The 24,808-nt window shown below is 44.2% G+C and overlaps 1 protein-coding gene across 1 annotated transcript in view; it reads right to left on the bottom strand.

Moving 5' to 3' along the window:
* Nucleotides 1-18,217, bottom strand: part of dph1 (diphthamide biosynthesis 1) — a 46,583-nt gene extending 28,366 nt beyond the window's left edge. Inside the window, exons 1-3 of the mRNA XM_076146589.1 lie at nt 18,112-18,217; nt 15,408-15,557; nt 5,119-5,182 (exon numbers count right to left, since the gene is read on the bottom strand). Of these exons, the coding sequence (XP_076002704.1) occupies nt 5,119-5,182; nt 15,408-15,557; nt 18,112-18,163 (266 nt within the window). The 5' untranslated portion in view covers nt 18,164-18,217. The remainder of the gene's footprint in view (nt 1-5,118; nt 5,183-15,407; nt 15,558-18,111) is intronic.
* Between the last annotated feature and the right edge of the window lie 6,591 nt (nt 18,218-24,808).

Here is a 24,808-nt window from a genome sequence, read left to right as displayed (position 1 = left end):
GAAGCGCCGTCTTATCTTCTGAGCAATACGGACTCTGAAAAGCTCCCAACTTCAGAAGCACATTTTCCAGTCTGAGCACGTTATGTACGTTCATACCACATTTTCACATTCCATTACGTTGATTTGTCGTAAATGACTACATCAGCTCAATGTCTTTGGATGTCAGAGGTTGTTTAAAATGGTGATGTGCACATTCCTGACTCATCACTGTAACGGAACGCTGGGGCTGGTTGGACCTAGCTGTCACCCAGTAGGTTTAGTCACTAGTCTATTTATAAGACTTTTAGAAAATCTTCCTTCCTACTCGTGGTTCTATATTAATCAGTAATGTGGGCCTCATTATAATTTGAAGTGCCAGGATTTATTTTTCGCTGACTGCTCTCAAAGCTAGAACAGAGTTTGGAAAGGAACACGGCGCTTGGAAAAACCCAGCAGAAAGACTTGAAACTAAAAACCAGAGTTTAGGACCACTGTCAAATCCAGGCCAACAGTCAGTTCCTCCAGTTAGATGTTACTCATACATTTTAATCAACCAATCTCTTTATCCCTCTCGCTCCCTCTCTCTCTTCCCCCTGCTGTCCCTGTTGTGCTCAGGACTTTACAGCACGTTACTTTGTTGTATTTATTCTCTCTTTGAGGTGTGAGGTCGTTTGGAGTGCATTGAGAAACCGACTCGGAATCTCGATGAGATTATATATAAAATACAAACACAGAAGTGATTTGGGATGTGACGGTTCCCATGTCGCCGTTTGCACTTGCAGGGTGTACAGTTTGGCGACCTCGGGATTTCATCTCTGTCCTTTAGCAGATGATGAAGTTCTGTTGGCTTCATTAGGGATTGTGACCTCCGACGTGCACCGGATCAGTTTGCAGCAGAGTGTGACGCAGCTGGGATGAGGGTCAGCACCTCCAAATCCAGGGCCACGGGACTCTGTCGAGAATAAAGACCTCCCATCTCCAAAGAATCACAAGTGGCTGAAAAGTTTCGTCTGCAGGGTGTCGGGACGCAGCCTCAGTGACAGGGTGAGGATGAGGAGTTGGAATTGGAAGAGACCTCAGAATTAAATGGCTGAAGATGAGAGAATTTGTTTATCTAATCAGTATGAATGAATCAGTATTCCAGGTATGTCCAGCTGGGAGGAGACCAAAGGACAGACGCAGAGTACTCCAGGGATTTCTTTCCTTTCCTATTTATTATTCGTCCCTTAGGGGGCCATTAATTGACATAAAATCATATCTTCTCTGCAAATGTCTTGGGATCATCAAGGACGAGAAGCAACCTGCTTGCTACTATTCACTACTCATCCCTGCACTCTGACACAGGAGCGGCAGTAAGCACTGAAAGGGAGTTCATAAAGGTAACATTCAAAAGCTACAATGAGGCCGCTCACGCACCGTCAAAGGCAATAGAACGTGCTGCAGTACAGCACTTGCATCAGTTCTTTCTGCATTTCTGAAGGTTTTTCCTCTTTCACTCTTGCAGAACAATAAAGGTTCATGTCATTGTGCATGCCTCTTTCAATTCCTCTGAGAATGTGAAAGCTGGGAATGTGAAGGACAAAGTGATCACATAGAGGACAGCCTCACACGTTACACTGATTCTGAAGCGTAAGAACAAGAAGCAAAGGAAGTAGCACAGGGAGTACTATGACTACTAGTAGTATAAATTTAGTCTGAACAGGGTGTTTTGATGGCTGGTTACAGCAGCACAACTGCAATTTAGAGCAGCTTATCCTCAAAAAGACAGAGCAGTCCATCCCACTAAAGCCCTCACAGTAGGACAGCTTCGTCCTTTCACCCCCACGACCTCCAAGAGGGCCTGTGGTACTGCTGGTGATGGACCCTCTCAACATGAGCAGGGTGACACAAGGACAAGCAGGCACTGTGCCAAAACACAAACCAATACTCAAACCCTGCGGCCTTTCATTGTGTCCAAATGCTACCCTTTAATATCATGCTTGACCCATAATATGAAGCCTACGTCCATTTTCTGGGTTTTCAACGGCCCCTACAAGACGAGTGCCAGCTGAATGTCAATGTTATATTATAATACCCTAAATAAGAAGATGCATATTTAAGGCAAGAAGTAGTCTACAGATCGAAATTTGATTAGTTGCACCCAAAATGAGCATGACAGCAATCACGTACACTCCGTGCTACTTGATTGCATATCCCTGATTTAATGTCTAAAAATTAAAGCAGATCAGCAACGAGCCAGTTATTACCTTGAACTTAAGAAGCCACATCTGCCGATACAGTTTCCAGATTTCCATCTTTTCCTTTTATATTGCAGTTATTTCCAGTGGTTGATTGAATGGGGTTTGAATAATTAGCATTCAGAGATGTGGGCGTGTCTACATCCTTTACAATAATCAGAGGTTGTGCGTCTCATGAACATGCAGATTGAGGATTCAATCTCAGGGCCCATCACCTGTAGAACTGTGTGGCTACATACAGTGCACCAACACACCAGACAAGGCTTGCCTATGCCTATGAGCCAAGCACAGCCTAGGTGATCAGATCCATGCCTCCTTTCTCTCTAAGCTTTCCCCTAAAAAAACGATTATTTATTTATATTCATTTATTGGTTGCCTTGGTCAGTGTCCGTCCAGAAAGCCTTATCCATGCATTTCCCCTCATTACATCTAATTTTCCCCCTGGCATCTCCACAACATGAATAGCTCCCGTCTCATCTGTGGGGATTACATTTATCACTCCAAAACAGGCCGCACTTGTCTGTTAGTTTAGCCTTTGAAGGGACTGATGTAATTCTGAGCGCATGTGCTGAGATTGTTATCAACACTATCCTGCCAGGGCAACAACCGGTGTGAAAACAGAAACTTTATACTGCTGTACTGGGCACAATAAAGGACTCGGGCATCGATCAATGCTTTCAAGTGCCTTTCCGTCCTGTTCACAAAGGTTGTAATTTTTTCATTCACACTCGCATCAACAATGATTCAGCAGAGAACCACCAAATGCTGTTGCTGTCTCTACCCTGTTCTGTGCTTCGATTCCTTGTGACCTTTACTTATGAGTCAGTTAGAGTCATGCACCGCCTTCGGTCATCATAGAGGACGGACTTCTAACTATCTGTATGATCCTGGATGACAAAGAGGTTTGACCGTCGCTGACAATCTCATTAACTTGCAATATGCTGCCATTGAAGGTCAAGCGTGACAATGTCGGTATGAGTATCTGCTTGTCCAAACTCTATCTGTCCATGAGATATAGGATATTCAGGATGTGGTACCTCTGATGTTCGTTCAGGCTTCCAGGAGCCATTCGTAAAACTCATTTGAAAGACCGGAATTGTAATGAATGCACAAAATGCCTAAAGGGAAACTGAGCAGCAGGGTTAAATGAAGGGAAACCGTGCAAACCATTCTCTCTGCGACAGTCTGGAGGGAAGAAGAGGGCGGAAAACACAGAGATGAGCAAAAGAGGAATGAAGACAGTGAGAAAACCTATTAGTGCCTGCTAAGTGCTCTCATTAGAGGCAGTGGGCAGATTTAGTAGAAACCCTGGGTGGACCCTTTGAATTGAACTGCGTAAATGTCGACAGCATGGATTGTGGCCGTTCTCTGTCTGATAGCAGGACGGCTGATAAGACTGAGCGATTATCGAAACTTCTGTGGACGAAGAAATGTGTAAGAGAGATGATGGCGAGATTACAAGTAAGAGAGGTGTGAAGGTTACTGTGGGAGGAAATGAAGGAAAGAAAAAGTGTTGCAGCAGGTTAAAAAGCAAATTTGCATGCCGCTTCTCAGAGACATGTGTAACGCGTGTTAGCATGTGGAACATGAGAGTACAGACGAAAGGATCTCAGCCCTGATGCGATCCGTGTTTCCTGTCTGAAATCAAATATCCTGCCCCTGCCTGAAAAGTTGATGGCAGCCTGCACCACTCTATTCTTCATCTTGTCCATCTCATGAGCCGGTTAGTATCGACTAGACACCTATGAAAGGAATCCACTCTGGCTGTTTAATGATGCAAGCTATTTTCTTTGAGAAAACACTTAGCAGACGCTGCTCCTGGGACACGGAGGCCAACGAACGGTGAAAGTGAGACAACATAAAAAAAAAAAAAGAGAGAGATATGTAAAAGCAGAGCAGAGTTAGCTTTTGCGTAGCACTTCAACATGGACCTCACAAAAGGATTTCCAGAATGTGCATTTCTATTTACCAAGCACTGAAAGATTTTGATTAGAGGCCCGAGCCACAAACTGTTAGCTTTGCAGCACATTAACACTGAAGCTCTCCTCACTGCAGGAGGAAGAAGAGCAAAAAAAAGCCTGCTGGGTGCCTGCTTGATGGAGTGCTGGTGTGCAACAAGCCATATGCACATTGAAACAAGATGTAATTAACAAGGATAATGTGTCTTCTCTCCTCCAACTGTGAGCAAGTGAAGCTGAGGTTTTAGGCTCTTTTTCGTGTGAATCCTGGAAGGCGGGGAGCGATGATGACTGAGGGACTAGTTTGGGATCTTCACACATGAACTAATATGCATGTTGCGAGTGTAATCGATCTTGGAAGATCTTTGAGCCATCGACTCCTTCCCTTGAGTGAGAACACTCGCCACTGTGAGTGTGAACACGATTTGAGTGGAAACCCAGACATACCAAAACCTGCTTTGAAGGATCTACTACAACAACAACAACAACAGTGTGTTTATCTCTGCAGACTCCAGAAAGGGCAGAACTGCACTACGGTGCCGTATTCATTTGCCTAGCTGGAGCATTAAACAAACTGCTGCATTGAACAAGCTGACAGAGCTCCTTTCAGCAAAGGTGAATGAAAACAGAAGTTGATGGGTCAGACTTGACTTGATTACAAGAACAAGATGCAGCAAATACAAGCATACCTGCAATACCAACCAAAAATGTAAGCCAATTCTGTCTTGTGTTCAGTTTTTCATAACTTCTACCTGTTTTGATCGTCTTGCTCCCATTCCTAGATATTTTAAACAATGATCACAGTCTCTGTTCTCATTTGTGTTTTGTTGATACATTTCTGGCTCTCTTGAATTTTATTCTGTGCGAAACCAAATGGCTAAATCAATGATCCAGGCCAGAGAGTAGCCACTTCCAAGATCTCTTTGTTTGTTTTTGGCACTTACCGCTCAATGATGTCTGCGATGACACAGGCAAACATCTGCAGGCCCTCTGGAAACTGCAAAGCCACTGGAGAGAGTTGGGCAGAGAGGAAATGGAGAGGGATAAAAGTCACATATTTGGGCCAGAGCGACAACATGTTAATAAATCCTAGACAGCACAGCTATAAATAGCCTTTGCTACGGGTGCAAGGTGCTTCACTGACAGCAAACACAAACATTTCCAGGCAATTTCCCCCTTTGACGCTGTCTTACTCTTGGTTGATCTTAGCGAGTGATGGGCTTTTGGAAATAAGAGTCCAAACCAATCACAACAGGTCGGCTTTCTCTACATCTCATGCCATGCACACAGCGATTCCACTCCTTCTTTTCCACCTGTCTCTCACTGAGCCTGACAGCGGCTATGAGTCACACTTTCACACTCTCCTACTGACACACAAACCTACACACTTCCTCGCACCGGTTTGTCTATAAAGCCAAAATTCAGTCCACTCCATCCCGACCGGACGTCTAGGAAAAGAGAGAGGAACGGCGCTGATGGCGTTGCCGCACATTCCAGGAGACATTAACAGTTGGATCCACTGATGTGCAACAGTGAGATCACCCAGTCACGACCTGTTAAAGACGCATTTAGCTTTCTTATCTTCTGAAACACACCTGTGCGCAAGGAGAGAAGACACCTCTCATCTATCCATGTTCATTAAAACTGTGAATCATGCAAATCATAGCCTGAGGTACCCATAGGTTAACTGTGTTTGCACTGCGCCCTCCTTGATTAGCGAACGTTCACACAATTTGTAAGGGTTATTTTTGCATGAGAGCTTCTACAAAAAAAGCTGGTCCAAATTTTTTAAGGTGCGCTGCAGTGTAGAGATTCCTATTCTACTCAGCTCCCGGCTGTAAAATTATAAATGATGGTGGACGAAAGGTGAGTGAATCACAGGTGATCTGGATTTAAATATTTCACATTTCAATAAAAAAAGGTTATCCTCCTGGAGAGAAAAATGATCATCTGATGAGAGCTGTGGTTATGTGCTCATGAAAATGAAACTTGACCCCGACGGTGTGACGATCAGTTGGACTTTCTGCTGCAGTGAAGGAACTCGAGCACCTTACTGAAATCTTCATTCCAGCCTGATAGGATTCCATACATTGAGCGATCTGTGAAAATCCTTTCTGTCTAAACACATCAATTCATGTAGGCCACGCACCCTCGACCAAACTAGATTTTCAGCCTTTTAGAATGTTTCCTGAACAGTCTTTTCCGGAATCTCCTCCAAATTGTTTTGGGTCATTTGTTGACAAATCTAACATGAAGAATCTCTGGTCCAAGCCGGATCTTTTGTTTTTTGAAGGTCCTCACCGTTTTGCCACAATTTGCTGCAAACTGCGAGTGGCCGTGGCTGATTATACAATTGGTACGACCTGAACAACCTGATTATGAACTTAAGTGATAATGGCATGTTTACCAGAAATAAGGATAAGGACTTCAAATCCACATAGATCATGTTTAACTGGGAATTGACCCAGCGTCTAGATAAAAAAAAACAACAACTTTAAGTCACATCACTTTTCCTTCCCAAACACTGCGGGATAAAATATATGACTGCACAACAAAGGGCTCAAGGCAAAATCCATCTCTTTCAGAATAATATATCATGTTCTTGGAATTGAAAGCAGCTGTGCATCAAAAATGCTGTGTAGGGTTTTCTGAATAGATTAGGGCTACGGCTTTTGCGTAACATTAAAGACACTTGTTTGATAGTCAAAGAAAACGTGATATAGCATACGTTCACCCTTCATCTGATCATCAAATAAACATGACGACATTCTGGTATCACAGGGGAGCGGTGCATGGATGATGTTGAGTTCAAAAGGGCGAGAAATACACATTACTATCTATCTATATTACAGGAAGTGAGAGAGAACAGATGGGTGAGATTAAGTTGCATTAATGATAAATTGTTAACAAAACGGGGGGAGAAAAATATACATATGGCGCTGTGAAGCCTTTTAGAGTTATTTAGAAAATTATCATATCAGTCACAACCATTTAACATTTCGCATTTGGGCTTGAAACGCTTTAATTACACAGATGGAAAACTGTTTTCTGAGGAAGAAACGATCCAAATGATAGTCACTCGACAATAACATAATTACCCCCAAACAAACGCTCCATGCTATTTTGGAAAATCTGTGAAAGATTAATAATACGTTTGTTTCCTGTTTGGGAACAATGAAACATAATGACTGTGATCTGTTCCCAACAAGTCGCCTATTATCTCACCAATTGGCTTAGGAAACAAAGCATGTCTGTGTTGGCATTAGGCTGTATGTTTAGTGATTCACATCGATTCACCCATTATCCAAATTCCCTCCATCCAGTTTCTGTCGTTTTTCCCAGTCTGGGAAGCAACGGGATAAGCAAACTAGCTCCAATCCCTCCGGCCTGGGTCCAGGTCTGCCCTCTGGTCTCCCAGGCAGGCGTTCAGATTCGGGGGCCATCGGGTGCCTTGGACTGCATCAGCTGGCTCTGTTAGACGTGGAGGAGCAGCAGTTCTACACATGCCTGCTTCTCTTCTTCTTCTTCTTCTTCTTAGACTTATACATTAAGGTTTGGGGAGATCTTCCTCGTCTTCCTAGAGAACTTTGGGCTGGGCCTGGAACAGTTGACTGCTCGGATTCTATTCTTACTGCCATTCGTTCTTACTTGGACTTACTTTTTTCAAGCACGCCTTCATTTCACTGCAAATAACATTGGTCAGCCTGTCGAAGCTGATATAAGACGACATCACCATCTGCAAAAAAGCAGACATTCCCGAGGTAGTGGCTTTTCCATTCCTTGGCTTCATCTTCAGATAGCGTCCATGAAAATCACAATCTCTCATGAGCAGAAACTCGATTGCATTACACTGCATTTGTGCCACTTAACGCCACATCTGCAGCAATCGTTTACTTGTCTTTCATCTTGATTTAACGTGTTCACGATGTGTCACACAGGCGAGTGTTTGGGCTGTGGCACACTGGCCGGGGAAAAGAGGTTTCTCGTCAAACAACCATGGCATTTCCTCCCTGTCAAACCCCGTCACACTTTACTTCAATAAGTCTACTGGTGTCTCAGTGGACACATACAATTCAGAGACATTGAATTCACTGCACAGTCACTTTCACATGGCTAGACTTAAAACAATTTCCAGACTTCAGTGCCAGGGCAGTATTAAACAATAAAAGCTGGGGCGGACAAAAAGGCCAAGGAGGAGGCTGAGGGGAGGCTGGCCGTGTGACGGAGTGATGGATGGAGCTGTGTGTGAACAGAGGAGGAGCGAGAGCACCTCTTACTGATAAAAGGTTAAGGGATCGCCAGGCACTCATGCAGACAGTGAGAGACAGGTCATTACCTGGGAAAGGGCGAGTTTATTAGCGGAGAAAGCTTTCAGGGCACAGCACGGCAGAGGCTGACAGAGGCAAAGAGCTTTCTCAATCTGCTCCCGTCGGCGAAAGGTGAGTCCAACGCCCGGGTGTGCACGTGTGCGCCGCGAGGTTGGATCTGCACACACGCCTCAACAATGGAACACCTGACTTTATTTAATGGTGAGGGATGTTTCATCTGGGGCCAAGTGCTGAGCCGGGAAGGAAAAGTTAATCCTTTATTTCTGGCTTCCGTGACTTTCCTCCACCACCACTGAACACGACATCGGTACACATAAGTACAGACGCACAAATTTTTGATTACACAGACTAGACTAATTCATTATTGATCCAATGCGGCAGATTCTTTGGTTACAGCAGCATGAGGATCACCCACAGGGACAAACTCAAACAAGTATCAAGACGGGAAATATACACACACAACCCAAAACACACATTGGTGTTCAATCACCGCGTAAAACATTTACACAAGACAGCAAGGTGCACAAGCAGAGGAGATGTATGTAATCAAGTGTAAACTGAGCATAGATGTACCAGCAGATGTGAACGTTTCGGGAGCTTAATGTCCTTTTTTAAACAGGTACAGCTGTTGTGTTTATTTACGTGTATATATTTACTTTAAACTGAGCCAAACACACTTCCAGGCCTGTGTGTCCAGCCTGCAGATAAAACCGACAAAAAGCTGCTTTAACCTTCACCTGCTGCTGGCGCTTCAGCTATTGTCATGTTTTGTATGAAGGAACACTCTGTAGAGACGGGAGGGAAAAGGCCATTTTGGACTGCTCGCCTAGAAACCTTTCTGTATTTGTAGATTGCTAAGGAGATGACAAGAGGTCTTGAGAGTTGAGAAAGGTCATTCTCTACAGTAATTTGTCAAAACATTTAAGTACTTATTGGTCATCAGCCACTGACAAGCTGAGTTTTGTCAATCTGGGCTTGTTTTTCTGTTGAAGGTGCTTGGAGGACAGTGGTTATCAAAACATTACATCAGAATCTAAAATATTACACACACATACATTATGATTCCATTCTTGTAACAGCTTTTGTCCCGTTCGTCCCTGCGCTTTGGTAACCTAGGAAAGGTTTGAGTAGTGACAAAAAGGAGGAATAAAGTGCTGCCCACGACGTGTATTGTATCGGGGCTGAGGGAGTCATCTAAAAGAGAAAGTGCATAACCTTTTGATTATTTGTTGCTTGTGCAACAGAAGACCTTGGAGAACAGAACAGCTCCACAGACATTTTATAGTTCACCCAAAGGAAAGGCTTTCGACGGATTCAAGGTTCCCCAAGACCCGACGCACACAAGGCTGCATCGCTTCTTTATTTTCCATCTGCTCTCTAACTACAGTCCTACTTTTTCGGATGGTAGAGAATTGTGTGCGATGCTGAACAGCTGTTGTGAAACGCGGGCATTGCAAACGCGACAGAAAGGAGAGATATTCATAGGCAAGGTCAAACTGAGCACGATCTCTGAGGCCAGAAAAGAATCCATCTGCCAGACGTCTTTTATGCATTTTTCATATTGTCGGGTCATCGGCAAAACGAGCTCAATGTCACAGACGGCAAAATTGATAGAGTTGATAAAGCTTTGCATGCTGCCGTCACTTATATTGCATCTATCAGGAACATTTGATCCGGTTTCTTATCATTGATTTTACTTAAAGCCTTGCATCTTAAACTCAGATCTACACTCAGCCTCATGTCAGCTCATCAGAAGGACCAAAAAGTAAAGATTGACAGAGACTCATCAGATATCTGCAAGTTAAAATCTCTCTTTAAAGACGGACTTATACAATTCTCCTGAAATCCACAAGCCACCATCGGAAAGACCAGTGCTTAAAGTGTTTGCAGTGGGTGGAAATTCCTCCTCCTTCTCCTTTTCCTCCTCCTTGCACACGATTTAACAAACAAGGCGCCAATTCTCTTTCTAGTAAACGGTGGAACTTTTTTTTCCGCCCCTCAAATTAGATTCTAACTCGTGGTATTTCTCACCAACTCCAATTATTAGGACTCCTACTGAGATTTAACTGAAGATTCCAGCTAATTGTCCTTCCTTAATCTTAACACGCAGGTGAGATGGAGCTCTAACTCACCCACTGATGAGAATGAGCTCTCAACCTGTGGATACACCAGAATGGTTCCAATCCTTTTTTGGAATGCGCCTTACTCACCACCAAAGCACTGAAATAAGAATAATATTGATCCATTTTGCCAGTTGCTGTCTCTATATTGCTTTTAACTTTGATTAAAATACGCAACCGTCTGCTTATTAAAGGTATAATTGCTGTTGAAAACAAGTTTGATTGTGCAAACCTTGCTTATAAGCTACAGTAATGGTCCAATAATGGTCCAACCAAGCCTGTGAATCAGCCGACGCTGATTGAAAGACGGCGTCCAGGCATTTACTGTCTGGAAACATTCAGGGTGTAAATTGACAAATAAATGCCTAAATTGCTTAAATTTTGACTACAACTCAGACCGCAACTCTGATTTTCGAGCGCAGCCTACAACAAACCCTACACAGTGCGTTAGTTAAACAGGCAGAGTCTGAGATGTCAATACTGTGCGAGAGGAGGCGACGCGAAACAAACGCGCCTATCGACTGGGCAGCGAAAATGAAAATTCTGCTGCAGGTTCCTGGGTCCTCTGTTTGAAAAGCACAGCCCCCCACGCTTTTCCAGAGGAGTTCAAAGGCTGACAAAGAAACAGATGGACACAAAGGCCGGGAGAGGAACAGAGAGAGGCGCGGGTGATAAGGTGAGTTGTGCGCGGCGAGTTCAGAGGGAGAGGATGAGCTCTGATAAAAAATAAAAAAAAAAAACACAAAAAAAAAACGTCACACAACAGGAACAGTAGCGCCAGCAGGCTGAGGCACGACACGCACTCCCCACGGGGACGACGCAGAAAAGTGATTCAATTCTCCTGCCGTGCCATCTGCATATTCCAACCCAAGGCAGGAATGAGCGAGAGACTTTGCATTTTGACATTTACATTAGTAAAAGATGATGTTTTGGTAGCCCAGAGGCAGCCAATGAAACGCCACCCATGTGGAGTTTCACAGGGAATAGGCTGAATGAAAATTTCCCCCCGAACAATGAGGGTTTTCAGAAGCAATAGCTTGAGAAAAAAGGGAAGAATTTGAAGGTTGAGTTTTCCTCGTTATTTCAACAAATGTTGGCAAAGTCAAACGTCTCTCTTTCCTCTGCCAAAGGTAGAACGAGCCGACACACAACCCGTCTTATAAAACAGAAACGCTTCCATTGATGCCACACTTCAGACGTAAGGATTTGTCCTATGCGAAGATGAGACGCGAGCTGTTCAACCCCAGAACTGAGCTGACAGCTGAGCCACTCTGCTACCATCAAGAGGAGACGATAAAATGTGGCGACATCAAATGATTAGAAGCTTTGGCAGAGGGTTTTGGTGTTTAGGGCTCCTTCACTATGGAACCGCCTGCCTGAGGAAATCAGCCTGAAGACTTTACTGGAAGCTTTTATCATCATTATCATCGTTATTGTTTTTACTATTATTTATGGGACTTTACTGCTTTCCAGTGGTTTTTAATCATCTATATGGATCTGGTCAACACTATATACTTTAATAGTCTATCATGGGATATATATTCCTGATTTGAATGAACTGAGATTGGTTGATTGATTTTAAAGAACAAAATAGTGAAGTACAGTCTCCCAAGATGAATCATTAGTCATCGCCTCTGGATCAAGACGTTGAGTGAAAAATCAATTCAGAGCTCTTGGAGTGACATACAGAGAACAATGAAGACTCTGAACACAAACACATCCACAGAGGTGCGATCAGGTAATTAAAAGGACAAAGACACAGCAGAGCTCAGCGCAGCAGCGGATCAAACCCATTAGGAACTTACGGCCTATTTGTTGATATAATTACCACCAAATCTAACAATCCTGTGGCTTTACCATATGCTGGCTGAGAACATGTCCATGAATAAATGCGCCGCATGGTGCCAAAATAATTAACCCATTGACGCACAAACTGTTGAGGAGTCGGCTTTGTTGACTTGCGCGATTTTGACTTTTAAATGAAGGCAGAGCTCGCGAAAGCAAACAATACAAAACGCTTTCATGTTAACAAACAGCTAAGTAGATCTTATGCTGTGTTGAAATGATGATATGATATTTTCATAAAAACATCTGCTTTGCTCAGCAGGATACAACAGCGTACAAACTGAACCCAGTGCTCATTACCACTGTAATGAACCGCAGAGAGAAACATGTTGAGTTTGGCTTTATGATTTTAAGAGATATGCCGTTTGACATTACATAACAACAAATAAAGTTATTTTAAGTAGGGAATTTTGATATCTCACCGAACTGTAGCAATAGATTCTATTAATAAAGGTACTGTTCCTCTGGTTTGAATGCATATAATGTAGATTTTGTTCTAAAAGGTATCTCACCTTCCAGAATAAAGCAAAGCAAAGCTGCAACAGTCACGTGCATGAACGCTGTAATCCAACCGGGCCCATGTCACTCGCATCGACTACATAAACTGACATGAAAATGTGAAATCAATAGTAAACAATACCTAAAAACCTAAAATGGGGTTTTCATGCACAAATCGAATCAGCAGAAGTACATTTCTTTTCTATAGAGCCGAGAGAGACCAGATAATGAGGAAATGCAGAGAGGGTCGGCCAGATGGGGCCTCTCATTGTCTCAGATTCTTGTGCTCCTCTGCCCATTCGGTGATTTTTGTCTGATAAACAATAGTTCTATTTACAAAGAACTTAATGTCTGAGGCCAATGAGGACTTCTGGAGTTTCCATTACATCATTTCCAAGTTTAACTACATAAATGATTATTAACCTTACACACTGTAATACTTTCTATCGTACATTCATGCAACCTGCATGCCTTTACTGCCTGGTACATTAAATCAATAAACTGTTATGTGAAGAAACGCAATCGCACAGCAAAACAAAAGCATGACTTCCTTGTTGTTATAGAAACCTGTACGCTCGCTGTAGTGTAGATGACATTATGTCGTCTATTCATATTCATTTGAAGAAGTGGTGCATACAGTAAATCAGTTTAAATGATGTCCACTGTCACATTACACTCAGGTACAACAACAACAACAACAACAACAACAAACACCATATATGGATCATCTGTCTGATATCTAGTTGTGATGTTGGATTTTGCCTTCTTTTATTGTTTTTGGTGACAGCTGAACAAACTCTAAGTGGGATAAAATCTGAATAAATGCCCTTTTTCCGGTAACACCACACAAAAGCATCAAATGTGTCTGCCGTTGTTAATGAGCAAACGTTTGAATTCAGACACTATCAGCCGGAACTTAAATGTCGTCTTCAATCTCTGTCGAGCAAAGTTCCTGTGGGGGATGATGGACGGCTTTAACTCGCCAAGCCCAAACAAACTTAATGCATCTCTGAAATATGCCGTCAAGTGAACCGAGAGCAAAACGGCTGCAGAGACGACGGGCGTATCAGCAAGATGTGTTTACGAAATCACAAAATCAGGGCCTACTGGAATAAGAGTTCTTTGTTTCCATCACATTAAGGACGTTTTAACACGCATGTAAAAGGTACTGAGTAGGTCACTGTAAGAACGTTCTGGGTTTCAGTCATCAGTTCCCTTTACAAACCGAGTCTGTTGTCGATTTGAGGCAGAACCGGCTTAACCTGTGCGAATCAAGCGGGCGGGTTCGCAGGTTGTGAAATAATGTAATCAAAGCAGGGCCACAGCACAGACGCACGTGTGGGCGGCATTTCCACCGAGCGCTTCTGTCGGGCGCTGTCCTCCATTTCCTTATGGCCCTCAGTAAAAAACGTGTGCTATGTGTTTGTACATCCGTTGCGTGTTTACCTTTTCAAACTGGCAAAGGAGTTGTTAAGGAAGAGAATACAGAGGAGAGTATCTCAGTGTGGGATTGTTTAACATAAAGTAAACAAATTCCGAGTCCGACACAGTGTAGCCGTGTTTGCCTCCCTTATTTGATGTTTATCTGTTGTGCTCAACATTAACTGAAGCTGAAGCTGAAGCCGAAGTCTTCTTATAGTTATTTACGGCTCAGACAGTTTGCGGAGGAGTTTATTAAAATATAAACAGGAAGCTTGAAAGTGCAGTATGTCATATTTTAGGCTCCCACTTTTTAAAAGTAATTCATAACACAGTAAGAGAGATTTAACGCTGTCAACTCTTTACTTTCTATATTTTCCTGGAAAAAGGCGTCGCTACAGTGATTCCTCAAACTGCAAATATTGAGATCAGTTGATTAGGGAGTTTATTTAAATGATAATGCAGAAAATCATTAATGCTCCAATTTTCACTGGATTCGCCCGTGTTGGTGAAGGCATCCCAGTTTGGCGATTAATGTGAGGGAAGCTTTATGAATGAGCTTTTAATTATCACGTGCATATTTAGCACGGTCGGAGCGCAACTGCAACGAATCATCCATCCAGTCTACTGACATGACTCGTGCATTAAAGCCCGCCATCATTCCCACTTTGCAATTCTATGCGTCTACATGTCGACTCTGCGGCGGAGAGGCCTGCGCTCCAGCCAACATGTGGGAGACGTGGTTGGCTCAGAGTTTACATAATATCCATGTCACGTTTTAACAACCACCAGTTTCTGTGGGTGGACTCCCAGACACCCCCCCACTGGTTCCCTTCCAACGTGTGACTCATTTTTGTGCCCTTGCAAAAGCAGCGAAAGCTTCAACTGATCCGTAAGTGTGAAATCTGACAATTTTCTCCTAAATGATGAGAACGGAGGTCTGTGTTGGATTCAGTTTGATAGTTCTGTATTGGCTTGATGATCCCCGCTGAATCCTCCTCAGGGGTAAAAAACGGAGCTCACCTCTCTTTGCTGACGCTTGTCTCAGTCGCCAAACTGTCTTGTGGATCTCGAAGTTGTAGTTTGCAGGCAGGAGCTTGATTGCCTCCTGTAGCTCGGGGTCCTGCAGGATGTCATTTGGAATTTGATTGGCTACTCGCCGCGGCCCTCGAACTGGAAGAGAGAGAGACACGATTGAGCCGATGGCAACATTGTTCATATAGAAACAGAGCAGGAAGAAAGGTTTCGAACTCGAGGGACCATTTTCACCTGTCACACAATGGTACTATGATTAAACAGTATATTCAACAGTACGAGTCCACTCATAGGATATCATATGACAAGCATCCGCCACATTTGATTACAAACAACAAATCTATTCTAGTCTATTGGCGAATAACACACAAGTCCTACCTACATATTGTAAGCATACAACATCTTGTTTGTTAGTGGCTGGGATTGGTTATGGGGTGGAGGAGGGATGAAGCTCAAATTGACGCAGCAGGAGATCCTCAATAAGTTCAATGGTGATGACTCAATGATCTGTGTCTTCCACTGAAAGGTCACTCCCGGTATGGATTTAAGAGTTTGGGAGCATATAGAGTCACATACACGTGCTGTTCTAACGGCCTTTGCTTAATACTCTGCTGTTTGAGCTCACAGATCGATTAAATCATCAAGACAAATGTTTGATGAAATCCTTAAGAAAAGAACACATGGTCACCCCAGCGAGAATCTTCCACCATGAGCCTCACTAGCTTCATCCGCTAGTTCACCAACATCAGGAGGTTTCAGTTTTGTCTAACATGCGGCTTCTTCCTCGTCAGACATTTTGGAACGGACTGGGGACACTTCAAAGTAACTTTATACTGCACAACGGGAGACGAGCTAAAGCACATGAGCAACCCACAATTCAAGAAGTTATGAGTGAAAATGAATAAGAATTGCTAAATTGTCCATGAAGTTCTCAGACAGTCTAGACCAGCTTCAGATGCTTTTATGCTCTTGTTCCTCCTACATAACCTTTATTTTTTGCCAAAACCCCAATATTAAAGTTTTCAAAGGTTTACAATAAATGCAAGTGCTTCTGAAAACCTATTGCAACTTGACATACAGTGTGGTAAATGGGGCTAGAGACCAAACACGCTCCTGCTCAAGCATTCAGTTGTGTACTACAAATAAAGTCCTTACCAACACAACAGCATATGAGAAAGAGTGATCATCAGATTCATACAAATTCATGAGCGTGTGTGAAGCTGCAGCGACAGGCCGTCACCGCGTCAGTCAGAAAGATGACATGCATGTGGAGGCGGCGTATTCCATTGAATCGCAGTGATCCATATGGGTGTAGATGACGTTTGGAAAACAATCATTTATTCATTCTTATTTATTTAATATTGATGAATTTAGTGCCTTTATAGCAGTATGATCAAAGCTGTGAAGTGCACATAAACACAGGAGTGCAGGTACTCAAGGCCCCTGGTGGCACATTTAGACTTTCATCTTATTCTGTTTTGGGTATCGGAAATATCACCATGCTCGTAAACATCCCCATAAAATACTTTCTTTGTATTTTTTTGTGCTTATGTTTGTACTCTGTTCTCTGACAGTTTTAAAAGTATTTTGCAACTTCTCTGTAATCCTACTGGAATTACAATCCAACTGCAATGCTTGAAGTCATTTTTCAGGTGTCAGATTTTAGAGATTAAACAAAAACATTCTCACCCTGTGGAACCATGAAAGGTCAGAAACAACACAATAAAGTTTGGAATCCGGCCCAAAAAGCCCACATATAACCACGGTGACTCACACTGATATGTATCACACTGATACATTTACAGGCTGGAATGGTGCAGACTCAGATTTCAACACTGCTTCATAAGAGACACAATCAGAAACTTACTCAATTCTAGAAAACTCAGGTTTAACAATCAGGAAATACAGTATAAATGTACAAGACAGTAGGCCGGCTATGGAATGTGAATTATGTTGAATAATGCTGAAACGTGCCAAAAATGCTTAATGTCAAAAACGTAAGACAACTTCTGACTTTTCGATGACATTTTGAATTTGACAAAGATAAACACGAATTGAAAGAACTCAGGCAGCTCCTGCTTGTTAAATTCGTCATTTATAAACACTTTATTGTTGCTACTACTCCTTATAAAACACCGCGTTATCCAATATTCAAAACTGGCCTGTGCGACGCGTTTCAAAACAAACAACCAAACACTGAACCGAGAATCGTGACGCAGCTGTGAAGGTCCGTGGACACTTCAGGGGCCGTCTGGGTGTCGTGGCTGTCACTGATATCTGCTGCCTTCAATAAAGCGAGCACACACTCATCTCCTCCTGGGACTCATGGGAAGTGGCGCTGACAGGGATCGCGACTCTCTTGGTAACGAAATGAAATATAACATCTTTCGTAAACCATCACAAGCAACGATCTGTCAGCAGACCGACAGGCAATAACGCCGTATCGACCTGCAGCTGTAGATTTAGACAGACCGGAAACTCAAGAGGCTCATTTCGGGAAAGCATTGCCTAAATCTACGTCTTATAATAATCACAGTTACATATTTGACGTTACATCAACCACTCCTCTTGCATGTCATCAGCCGCCATGGACCAACTTGGCTTATGTAAACAACTGTGCCCTAAACGCCTCATTCTTTACGTAACATTGCCATATACACCATCTGATCACATATTGGAGGTTTGTGTTTACCTGTGGGCTTCTTCGCAGGCACAACTTGCATCTCACTCTCGGGCGCCGCCATGTTTTTACCATGTGAGACGCCGAAAGACGAGAGAAATAGATCCAAGTAACCAGGAGAGATAATCGAGCACCGATGCAACCGATGTCACAGAACGACAGGGGACAGTGACCAGAACGAGGAAAGTAAATAAGTCATACAACAAATATATACGAATTAAATGTAGTTAAACCTTTATAATAACAATAACGTCAAGTATTTGTTTTTATTATTATTATTATTATTATTATTATTATTGTTATTATTATTATTATTATTATTATTATTATTATTATTATTATTTGTAACTGCAAGTACATTATTAAACATCCCCTTCACATATAATGCCTTTGATAATATCCTTTTTTCTTTCTCAATCATTCGGAATTCCAGACTGTATGTGAATATATAAATATGACTCGCTCTCTTAATAATTCAAACACTCTCACACAAACTACATAGGGACTAATCATATTATATGAACTCATGAAGTAGATGCTTGAAGATCCTTGAACGTGTTTCATATCCGCCATATCCTCATCTGCAGAGCTGCACAGCTGAAGTACATGAGTACAGAGTTTATGTTGGTTTGTCCTAAAACTGAGAAGAGAGAGAGAGACATAGAGAGGGGGTGAGAGAGCGAGAGAGAGGGAGAGAGAGAGAGAGGGAGAGAGAGAGAGAGAGAGAGAGAGAGAGAGAGAGTTTGATTAGCATGTGTGTCTTGAGTGAATTCTGTCTCCTGGATGCGGACTGACAGTTCTAAGCAGCCGTTTTGTTGCCTGCTTCTTTCTGCTCTGAAGCCCTTCAGGTGCGGTGAGGTGGTGAAGCGGTGAGGCGCAGATGCAGATGCTTGGTGCGGGGCTGGAGCGGGATGCTGCCCGGTGGAGGCGCTGAGGCGGTACGACGCGCACTTCCCTCCCTCCTGGAGCGCACGGAGGAGCTGTGATCCATCTGTGGAGAAGCGGCGGAGCTCTATGCTGACTGAAGACCGGACCATGAGACCATTACGCGCGGAGCGGAGAGCTGAGAGGGGAGAGTATAAGGAACCCGGAACCTTCAAAGTCCACAATAATCAGGAGGATTTGAGGAGTCTGCGTTTATAATCCCACATCAGAGGCGGAACCCGATCAACTTGTGTTAATTAGAGATTTTAACGAATGTGATGTAATTGAAGCGGCTTTGAACCATCGGGAGAAGACTCAGATTGGCCGCTTGGATTTCGCCTTTTTGGAGACCGATGCTCACCGGCGGTTTGCTTTGCAGCCCAAACAGTCGCTTGCGTCAAAGGAGTTGGTTATCAGAGGTGGTACCGGACCAGGAGGGCGCCGCCTGAGCCTGAGCCTGAGCCTGAACCTGAGCCTGAGCCCGTCCGCACCGGAGCTGTCGTCCATAGGCGTAAAGGGGAATGTTTGGAGTGCGTGTGTCTCCCGGTGTCCGATCAGACTTTGAGGAAGAGACGGAGACAGTTTGACGCGTCGGTGTTTATCAGAAAAAAAACTCACGACGGCCCAACGGTGCAACTCCGCTCCGTGGATCGCAACAAAGATATAAGAGAGTGATAAGTGACATTCCCACGACGACGACGAGGACGAGGAAGAGGACGGCGACGACTCAGGGACGCTGCGGGATCAACTTCCAAACTATACAGCGACACACGAGTTGGAAGTCTGGAATATAAGACTAGATGATTCTCACAGGACGGAAGATCAAACGCACCTAGACCTGCAAAATGTTCCAAAGGGGTAAGTGAGCACAACTTTGACCGATTAACCGATCGATTAACCGAATTGCCTGATTCGACTCTTTCTCCCGGAATGCAGCTGAATCATTGTGATGTGGTCACTGTGGGTATCAGATCTGAAAACATGTTTGATGATGTGATTGCACGGACGATGCGCCATTCTGCAGCGCCTCTTTCCTTTTGCACACCGGGCGCTGAGAGGAGGCTGCTGGGGATGAAATATTCATCTGCGTGAGGAAACATCGGGACCACTATGTGATATTAATACAGCTGATGCCGCAGTGCAGTTTATGAGTTGTACCGGGTCACAGGGGCGATCTGACGCTCTGCCCGCAGCCCGGTTATTGGCTGTGTGGCCAAACTGCGGTTCACAAGGTTATTCTCCAGTGGCTGTGCGCGAAATGAACACCGGGGACCTCTGCGCCCCTCTTATCATATCAGAGTCTGGAGCCTATAGAACTTTTCATCTTGAGAGCCCCGTAAACAGATGCACGTCAGACCGCAGAGCCCCTGCGTGTGATGGTCGCTGTGTTCCGGGGAGTGTTGGGCTCAGACAGGATGCTGTGGTGAGACATTAATTGGCCATGGAGCTGGATGAGACAATAGACAGAACAGAGCCTCTAATGAGAATAGATTACACTAATGCTTCCCCCCACAGTGCTGCTATCTAAGGCGGCGAAATAACAGTCAAATTAATCTCCTCAACATCTTACTAAGGTCCCCTGGAGGCCCCTAGGGACCCCTGCAGGTCCAGGGGCCCCACTTTACTAGGCGCCACAGCAGAATGTGCTCTTCATCATTTTGTCACGAGTTCAGACCTCTTTGGTTCACATCTTTCAAGAAAAATGTAGCAGAAGTGATGCTTTAACTTGACTTGACAACAGCTTGATATGATTGTGCATCACCCTGCCCACCTCTGGACACACACACGCCCACACACACATGCACACAGACTGGAGCTGTGTGTTTGTGTTTATTTGGCCTCTCTCATGAAAACCCATCTGTTTGCAGCACGTGTTCTCCCTGCGTTTCTCGAAGGGCCGAGGAGGAAACAACATGTTTTTCTGGCTGCCATCAGATCAATTACCGCTCTTCCAGAAGTGGAGATGAAACGCAACGTGGTGATGAGTGCTTATAGCTGTAAGAGCTACAAGGGAAGGGACCATTGTTTCAGCCTCCACCCTGGCAGCTCCTCACAGGAAGCAGCAGATGTACTACTGGAACAGGGCGGGACAAAGATCTTTGAGTCACGATATGAATACCAGAAGATGCTCATTAAGGGTTTACTGTTGGAGCAAACACGTCCGTCTGCGGTGTGTGAAATGGACATGCTGGTAAAAGCTATCACTGCTGCTGATGAGTCAGATCATCAAACCATCCATGAGGAAATTATCTCCCAAAGCGCATATTTCGTTTCCATTTGTGTTCGGGGTTAAATGGCGAGCTTGAACGACTGTGATGTGCAGCAAAGGTCTTTGTAGTGCAAACATGTTGTCATCCCTGCTCTGTCCGAGGGTCTTTGCATGTAGATGAGTGTGTGGTGGTGCTGCACAGCGCCGCGCGGAGAATCACTTAATGCAAGACAAACGACTTCAAAGCGCAGATTTCACCGTCCTGTCAAAAGGTGTCAGCATGCTAGCAGTGTGTGTGTGTGTGTGTGTGTGTGGAGAATAGTGAGGCAGAAATGCGTCAGTGAAGTTCTCTGGTGAATTTGAATTTGCACCAAAAATAACACGTTCCAGGGAGCCTGGCTCATGGCTCATGCATCAGACGCAGCTTTGACTGTGACGGTTCCATTCACAAACATGTCGGCGGCTCTCACACACACACACACACACACACACACACTGGCAGCACCTGATCTCCGCTCAGTGACCACGCTGATGGAGCGGACCAGCAGCTGGACATGTTCGCAATGGCCTTTGCTTCGCCCTTTGTCCCGACATCGCCCTTTGCTGGCCATTGAGCCCCTTGTTGGTGTGAGTTTTGGACAGGTTGGCCGTTGCCGTGGTCACGTTAATATGACTCACACGCTCACACTGTATGTCTAGACACGGAGCACATTAGCTGTTAGTGTTTCCATCTGCAGCGACCTCTTATCTTTGTTCGCACGCTGGTGCAGAATGATGTATGTGATCCTGCTCCTTGCACTCATCTCCTTCCTCCAACACAACTACATGTATGAGTAAGTGTCTCTCCAGGCACATGTTTACATGTATGTAGGCAGGCAGCCACACGTGTCCCTCCATCTATCTCCGTCTGGGATCCTTGTTCGGCCTGTTTCTTGCATCTCTCTCTCTGGAACGCGGTCAGCCAGAACACGGGCGCATGGGAAGATCTGTCAGAAGCTCCGTCTAGATGGAGAGGCAGAGCTTTACGCCGCGTGTACTGCGCTGTGACGTTCTGTAATTGGTGCTGCGTCTTACTCTGGATTATTGGAGGCTGTTTCTGCTTTATGTCACCATTTGGACGGAGCAGCTTTAGGCCTGTAATGAGTTATTCCTGCCATTTGCTGACAAAGACACTAAAGATACTGAACAAAATGCTTACTTTTAATACTTCTGTCCTTATGAGAAGGGTCCATTTACTACCTTCATTCCATATCCCCTAATGGGTTTTCACATCTCAGCCCATTAGCAGTAAATTGTGTATGCTTTGTGTTATTGCAGACCACCTCCCTGAGCATCACGTCACAGGGAACATTTAGTTTCCATTTATTTGTGCTTTTATTGTTGTATTCTTACTGCCGCTGCAGGTCGGGAATGTTTTTAACGATCACCTTTGTTGGTGCTTTTGAATTTTTGGGGAAAATTTGGACATTTGAGACTCAAGATCCAGCAACTGCATAGAAAACACGACTACCAGGGGTGTGCAGCTTTGGCCCCCGGGCGATTTGATGCCATTGTGATTATTTAGGCAACAATTTGGTAGATGATTCAGAAATATGATATTCCCTCCGAGATTGGATTTGATTTGTTTTTTTTGATGCACTTCATTTAACACATATTTTGAACTTCTAATTTCCTAACTGCATCTTTACATCCCCAAACAGAAGCCAGTTCTCCATTACCATCCAACAAAACAAGCTGTCCAAACACATCCATCTATAGTTCCCAAATGACAACACGGTTTGCCAAAAACAGTAGAAGTCGCTGTGTGCGTGTCTCTCTCGTGTCTCTTTAAACTGGTCTGTTCGAGCAAGAAGTGAAATCTGGATGTAACAGTAAGTTTGTGGAATCATGTACACTAAACTAAACTCACATCCATAATTAAAACATGCAGTGCCAAACATAACCTTTACCTGAATGTTTAGTTTCAGTTACTTTGGTCTAAAACACAATGTGGAGAGGCGGAGACACACAATTACACACATACACACACACACATATGACTGAAGTTGTTTTTTTTTTTGCAACTGTCAAACCTGCGAGATAAGACTAATTGGGAAACACATTTGCTCCGACTTAATTGAACAAGATGAGCGTTTTTATAATGGGATTTGGTGTAGAGAGAACAAAGGGATTGCCGGAACGCCAGAGAATCACATCAGCTTCTGAAGTGAGCACGCTGACACACACATCAGCAATTGTATTTAAAGGAAAACTAATCAGCATAAACACATCGTCTAAAATAAACAGCCCTGCTTGCTTTTTGCCTCCTTTCACTATCAAGATTAAATTCACACAGAAATCGTTTTGAGCAATTATCAAACACAAAATATCATTTGTGCTCATATTTTGTACATTAACCATAATTGCGGCAGATGCTTATATCGCACAGCAGAGTCGGTGTTGTTGTTGTTTCCAGCGCGAGCAGACAGCATCCTGGCCACTTGGCATTAATGAGTTCAGTGCGACACAATGAATGCGGCACAAAGGAAACACCTGTGGCCTCGGCTCTCCCCGCCTCTCCGGCTCCCGGCACTCCAGCCGGCTGCACCTCGCGGGCCTGCGTCGCTGGCGTCAGAGGGCCTCTTCAGCCGAACATGGCTCCCCATTCTGCTCTCTCCACCGTATCAAATAACAGCTTAGACGTCAAGATGCTCCCCTCTGCCATCAGAGAGATGCATTTAACCGCAGGACGACGCAACTCGCAGACACAAAGTCCCACGTTGGCGAACATCAAACAAACGATCTAAGTCATAAAATAGTCTCTTCCTCTATCTATCTATCTATCTGTTATGAGAGGACAAACAGGGGCTTGGCACGAGGAGCAGGCACAGTCAGCTCTACCGGTGCAAGCCATTTGATATGATGACACAAATTTGCACAAGAGCAGCAAATAGCCATCTGTCACTGTAATGTGCTGCACACTTTCAGCCATTGTCAGAGCCAAGAGAGAGTTCCATCTAAGAAGTAGGAGGAAGACGGAGAATAGATTCGATCCCAATATTATAACCTTCCTAATCCCCTCCCTCCCCCCTCGCAGTGTCAGACCTCTGCTATGACTCCTCCTCAACCCTGAGTGGTGAGAGGCCACACAGACTGATGACTGCGTGTTCGTAGAAGATTTGCGAAAAGAGGTGACGGCAGATGATGCAGAGTGAGAAAATGCGAACCTCAAGCTGATCCCCTAAATCTTACCCAAGCTAGTGCGGGAGGAAGGACGGCGCCCTCCCACTCCCATGTGACACATTTGTCTGAAAATGTTCAGATTTTCTGGGTGTTTTGCCTGAAATGGACCAGCTAATAAAAACACAAACAACTCTGATTCATCCTGCGACATCAAAGCAAGCAGCAGCTCAGACTGTCTCAACAAACAACCTCACCCATTGGTAGTCTGAGGATCTAACCTGCATCAGGGGTAATTGACTGAACATAAACAATTGTTGCGAGGTTGAGTCCCATTTATATCTCTACAGTGCTGTGCAACCCCCCCCCCCCCCCCCCCGCCGGCAATGCATTCCAACTATACTATTCAACCAAAGG

The sequence above is a fragment of the Genypterus blacodes genome, unplaced genomic scaffold (genome assembly GCF_046128005.1).
Source record: "Genypterus blacodes isolate CSIRO-AG114 ecotype Tasmania unplaced genomic scaffold, CSIRO-AGI_Gbla_v1 ptg000032l_1, whole genome shotgun sequence".
NCBI classification, from domain to species: Eukaryota; Metazoa; Chordata; class Actinopteri; order Ophidiiformes; family Ophidiidae; genus Genypterus; species Genypterus blacodes.
The sequence above is the reverse complement of the archived record's forward strand: the minus strand, read 5'-3'. Positions and strand labels throughout refer to the sequence as shown.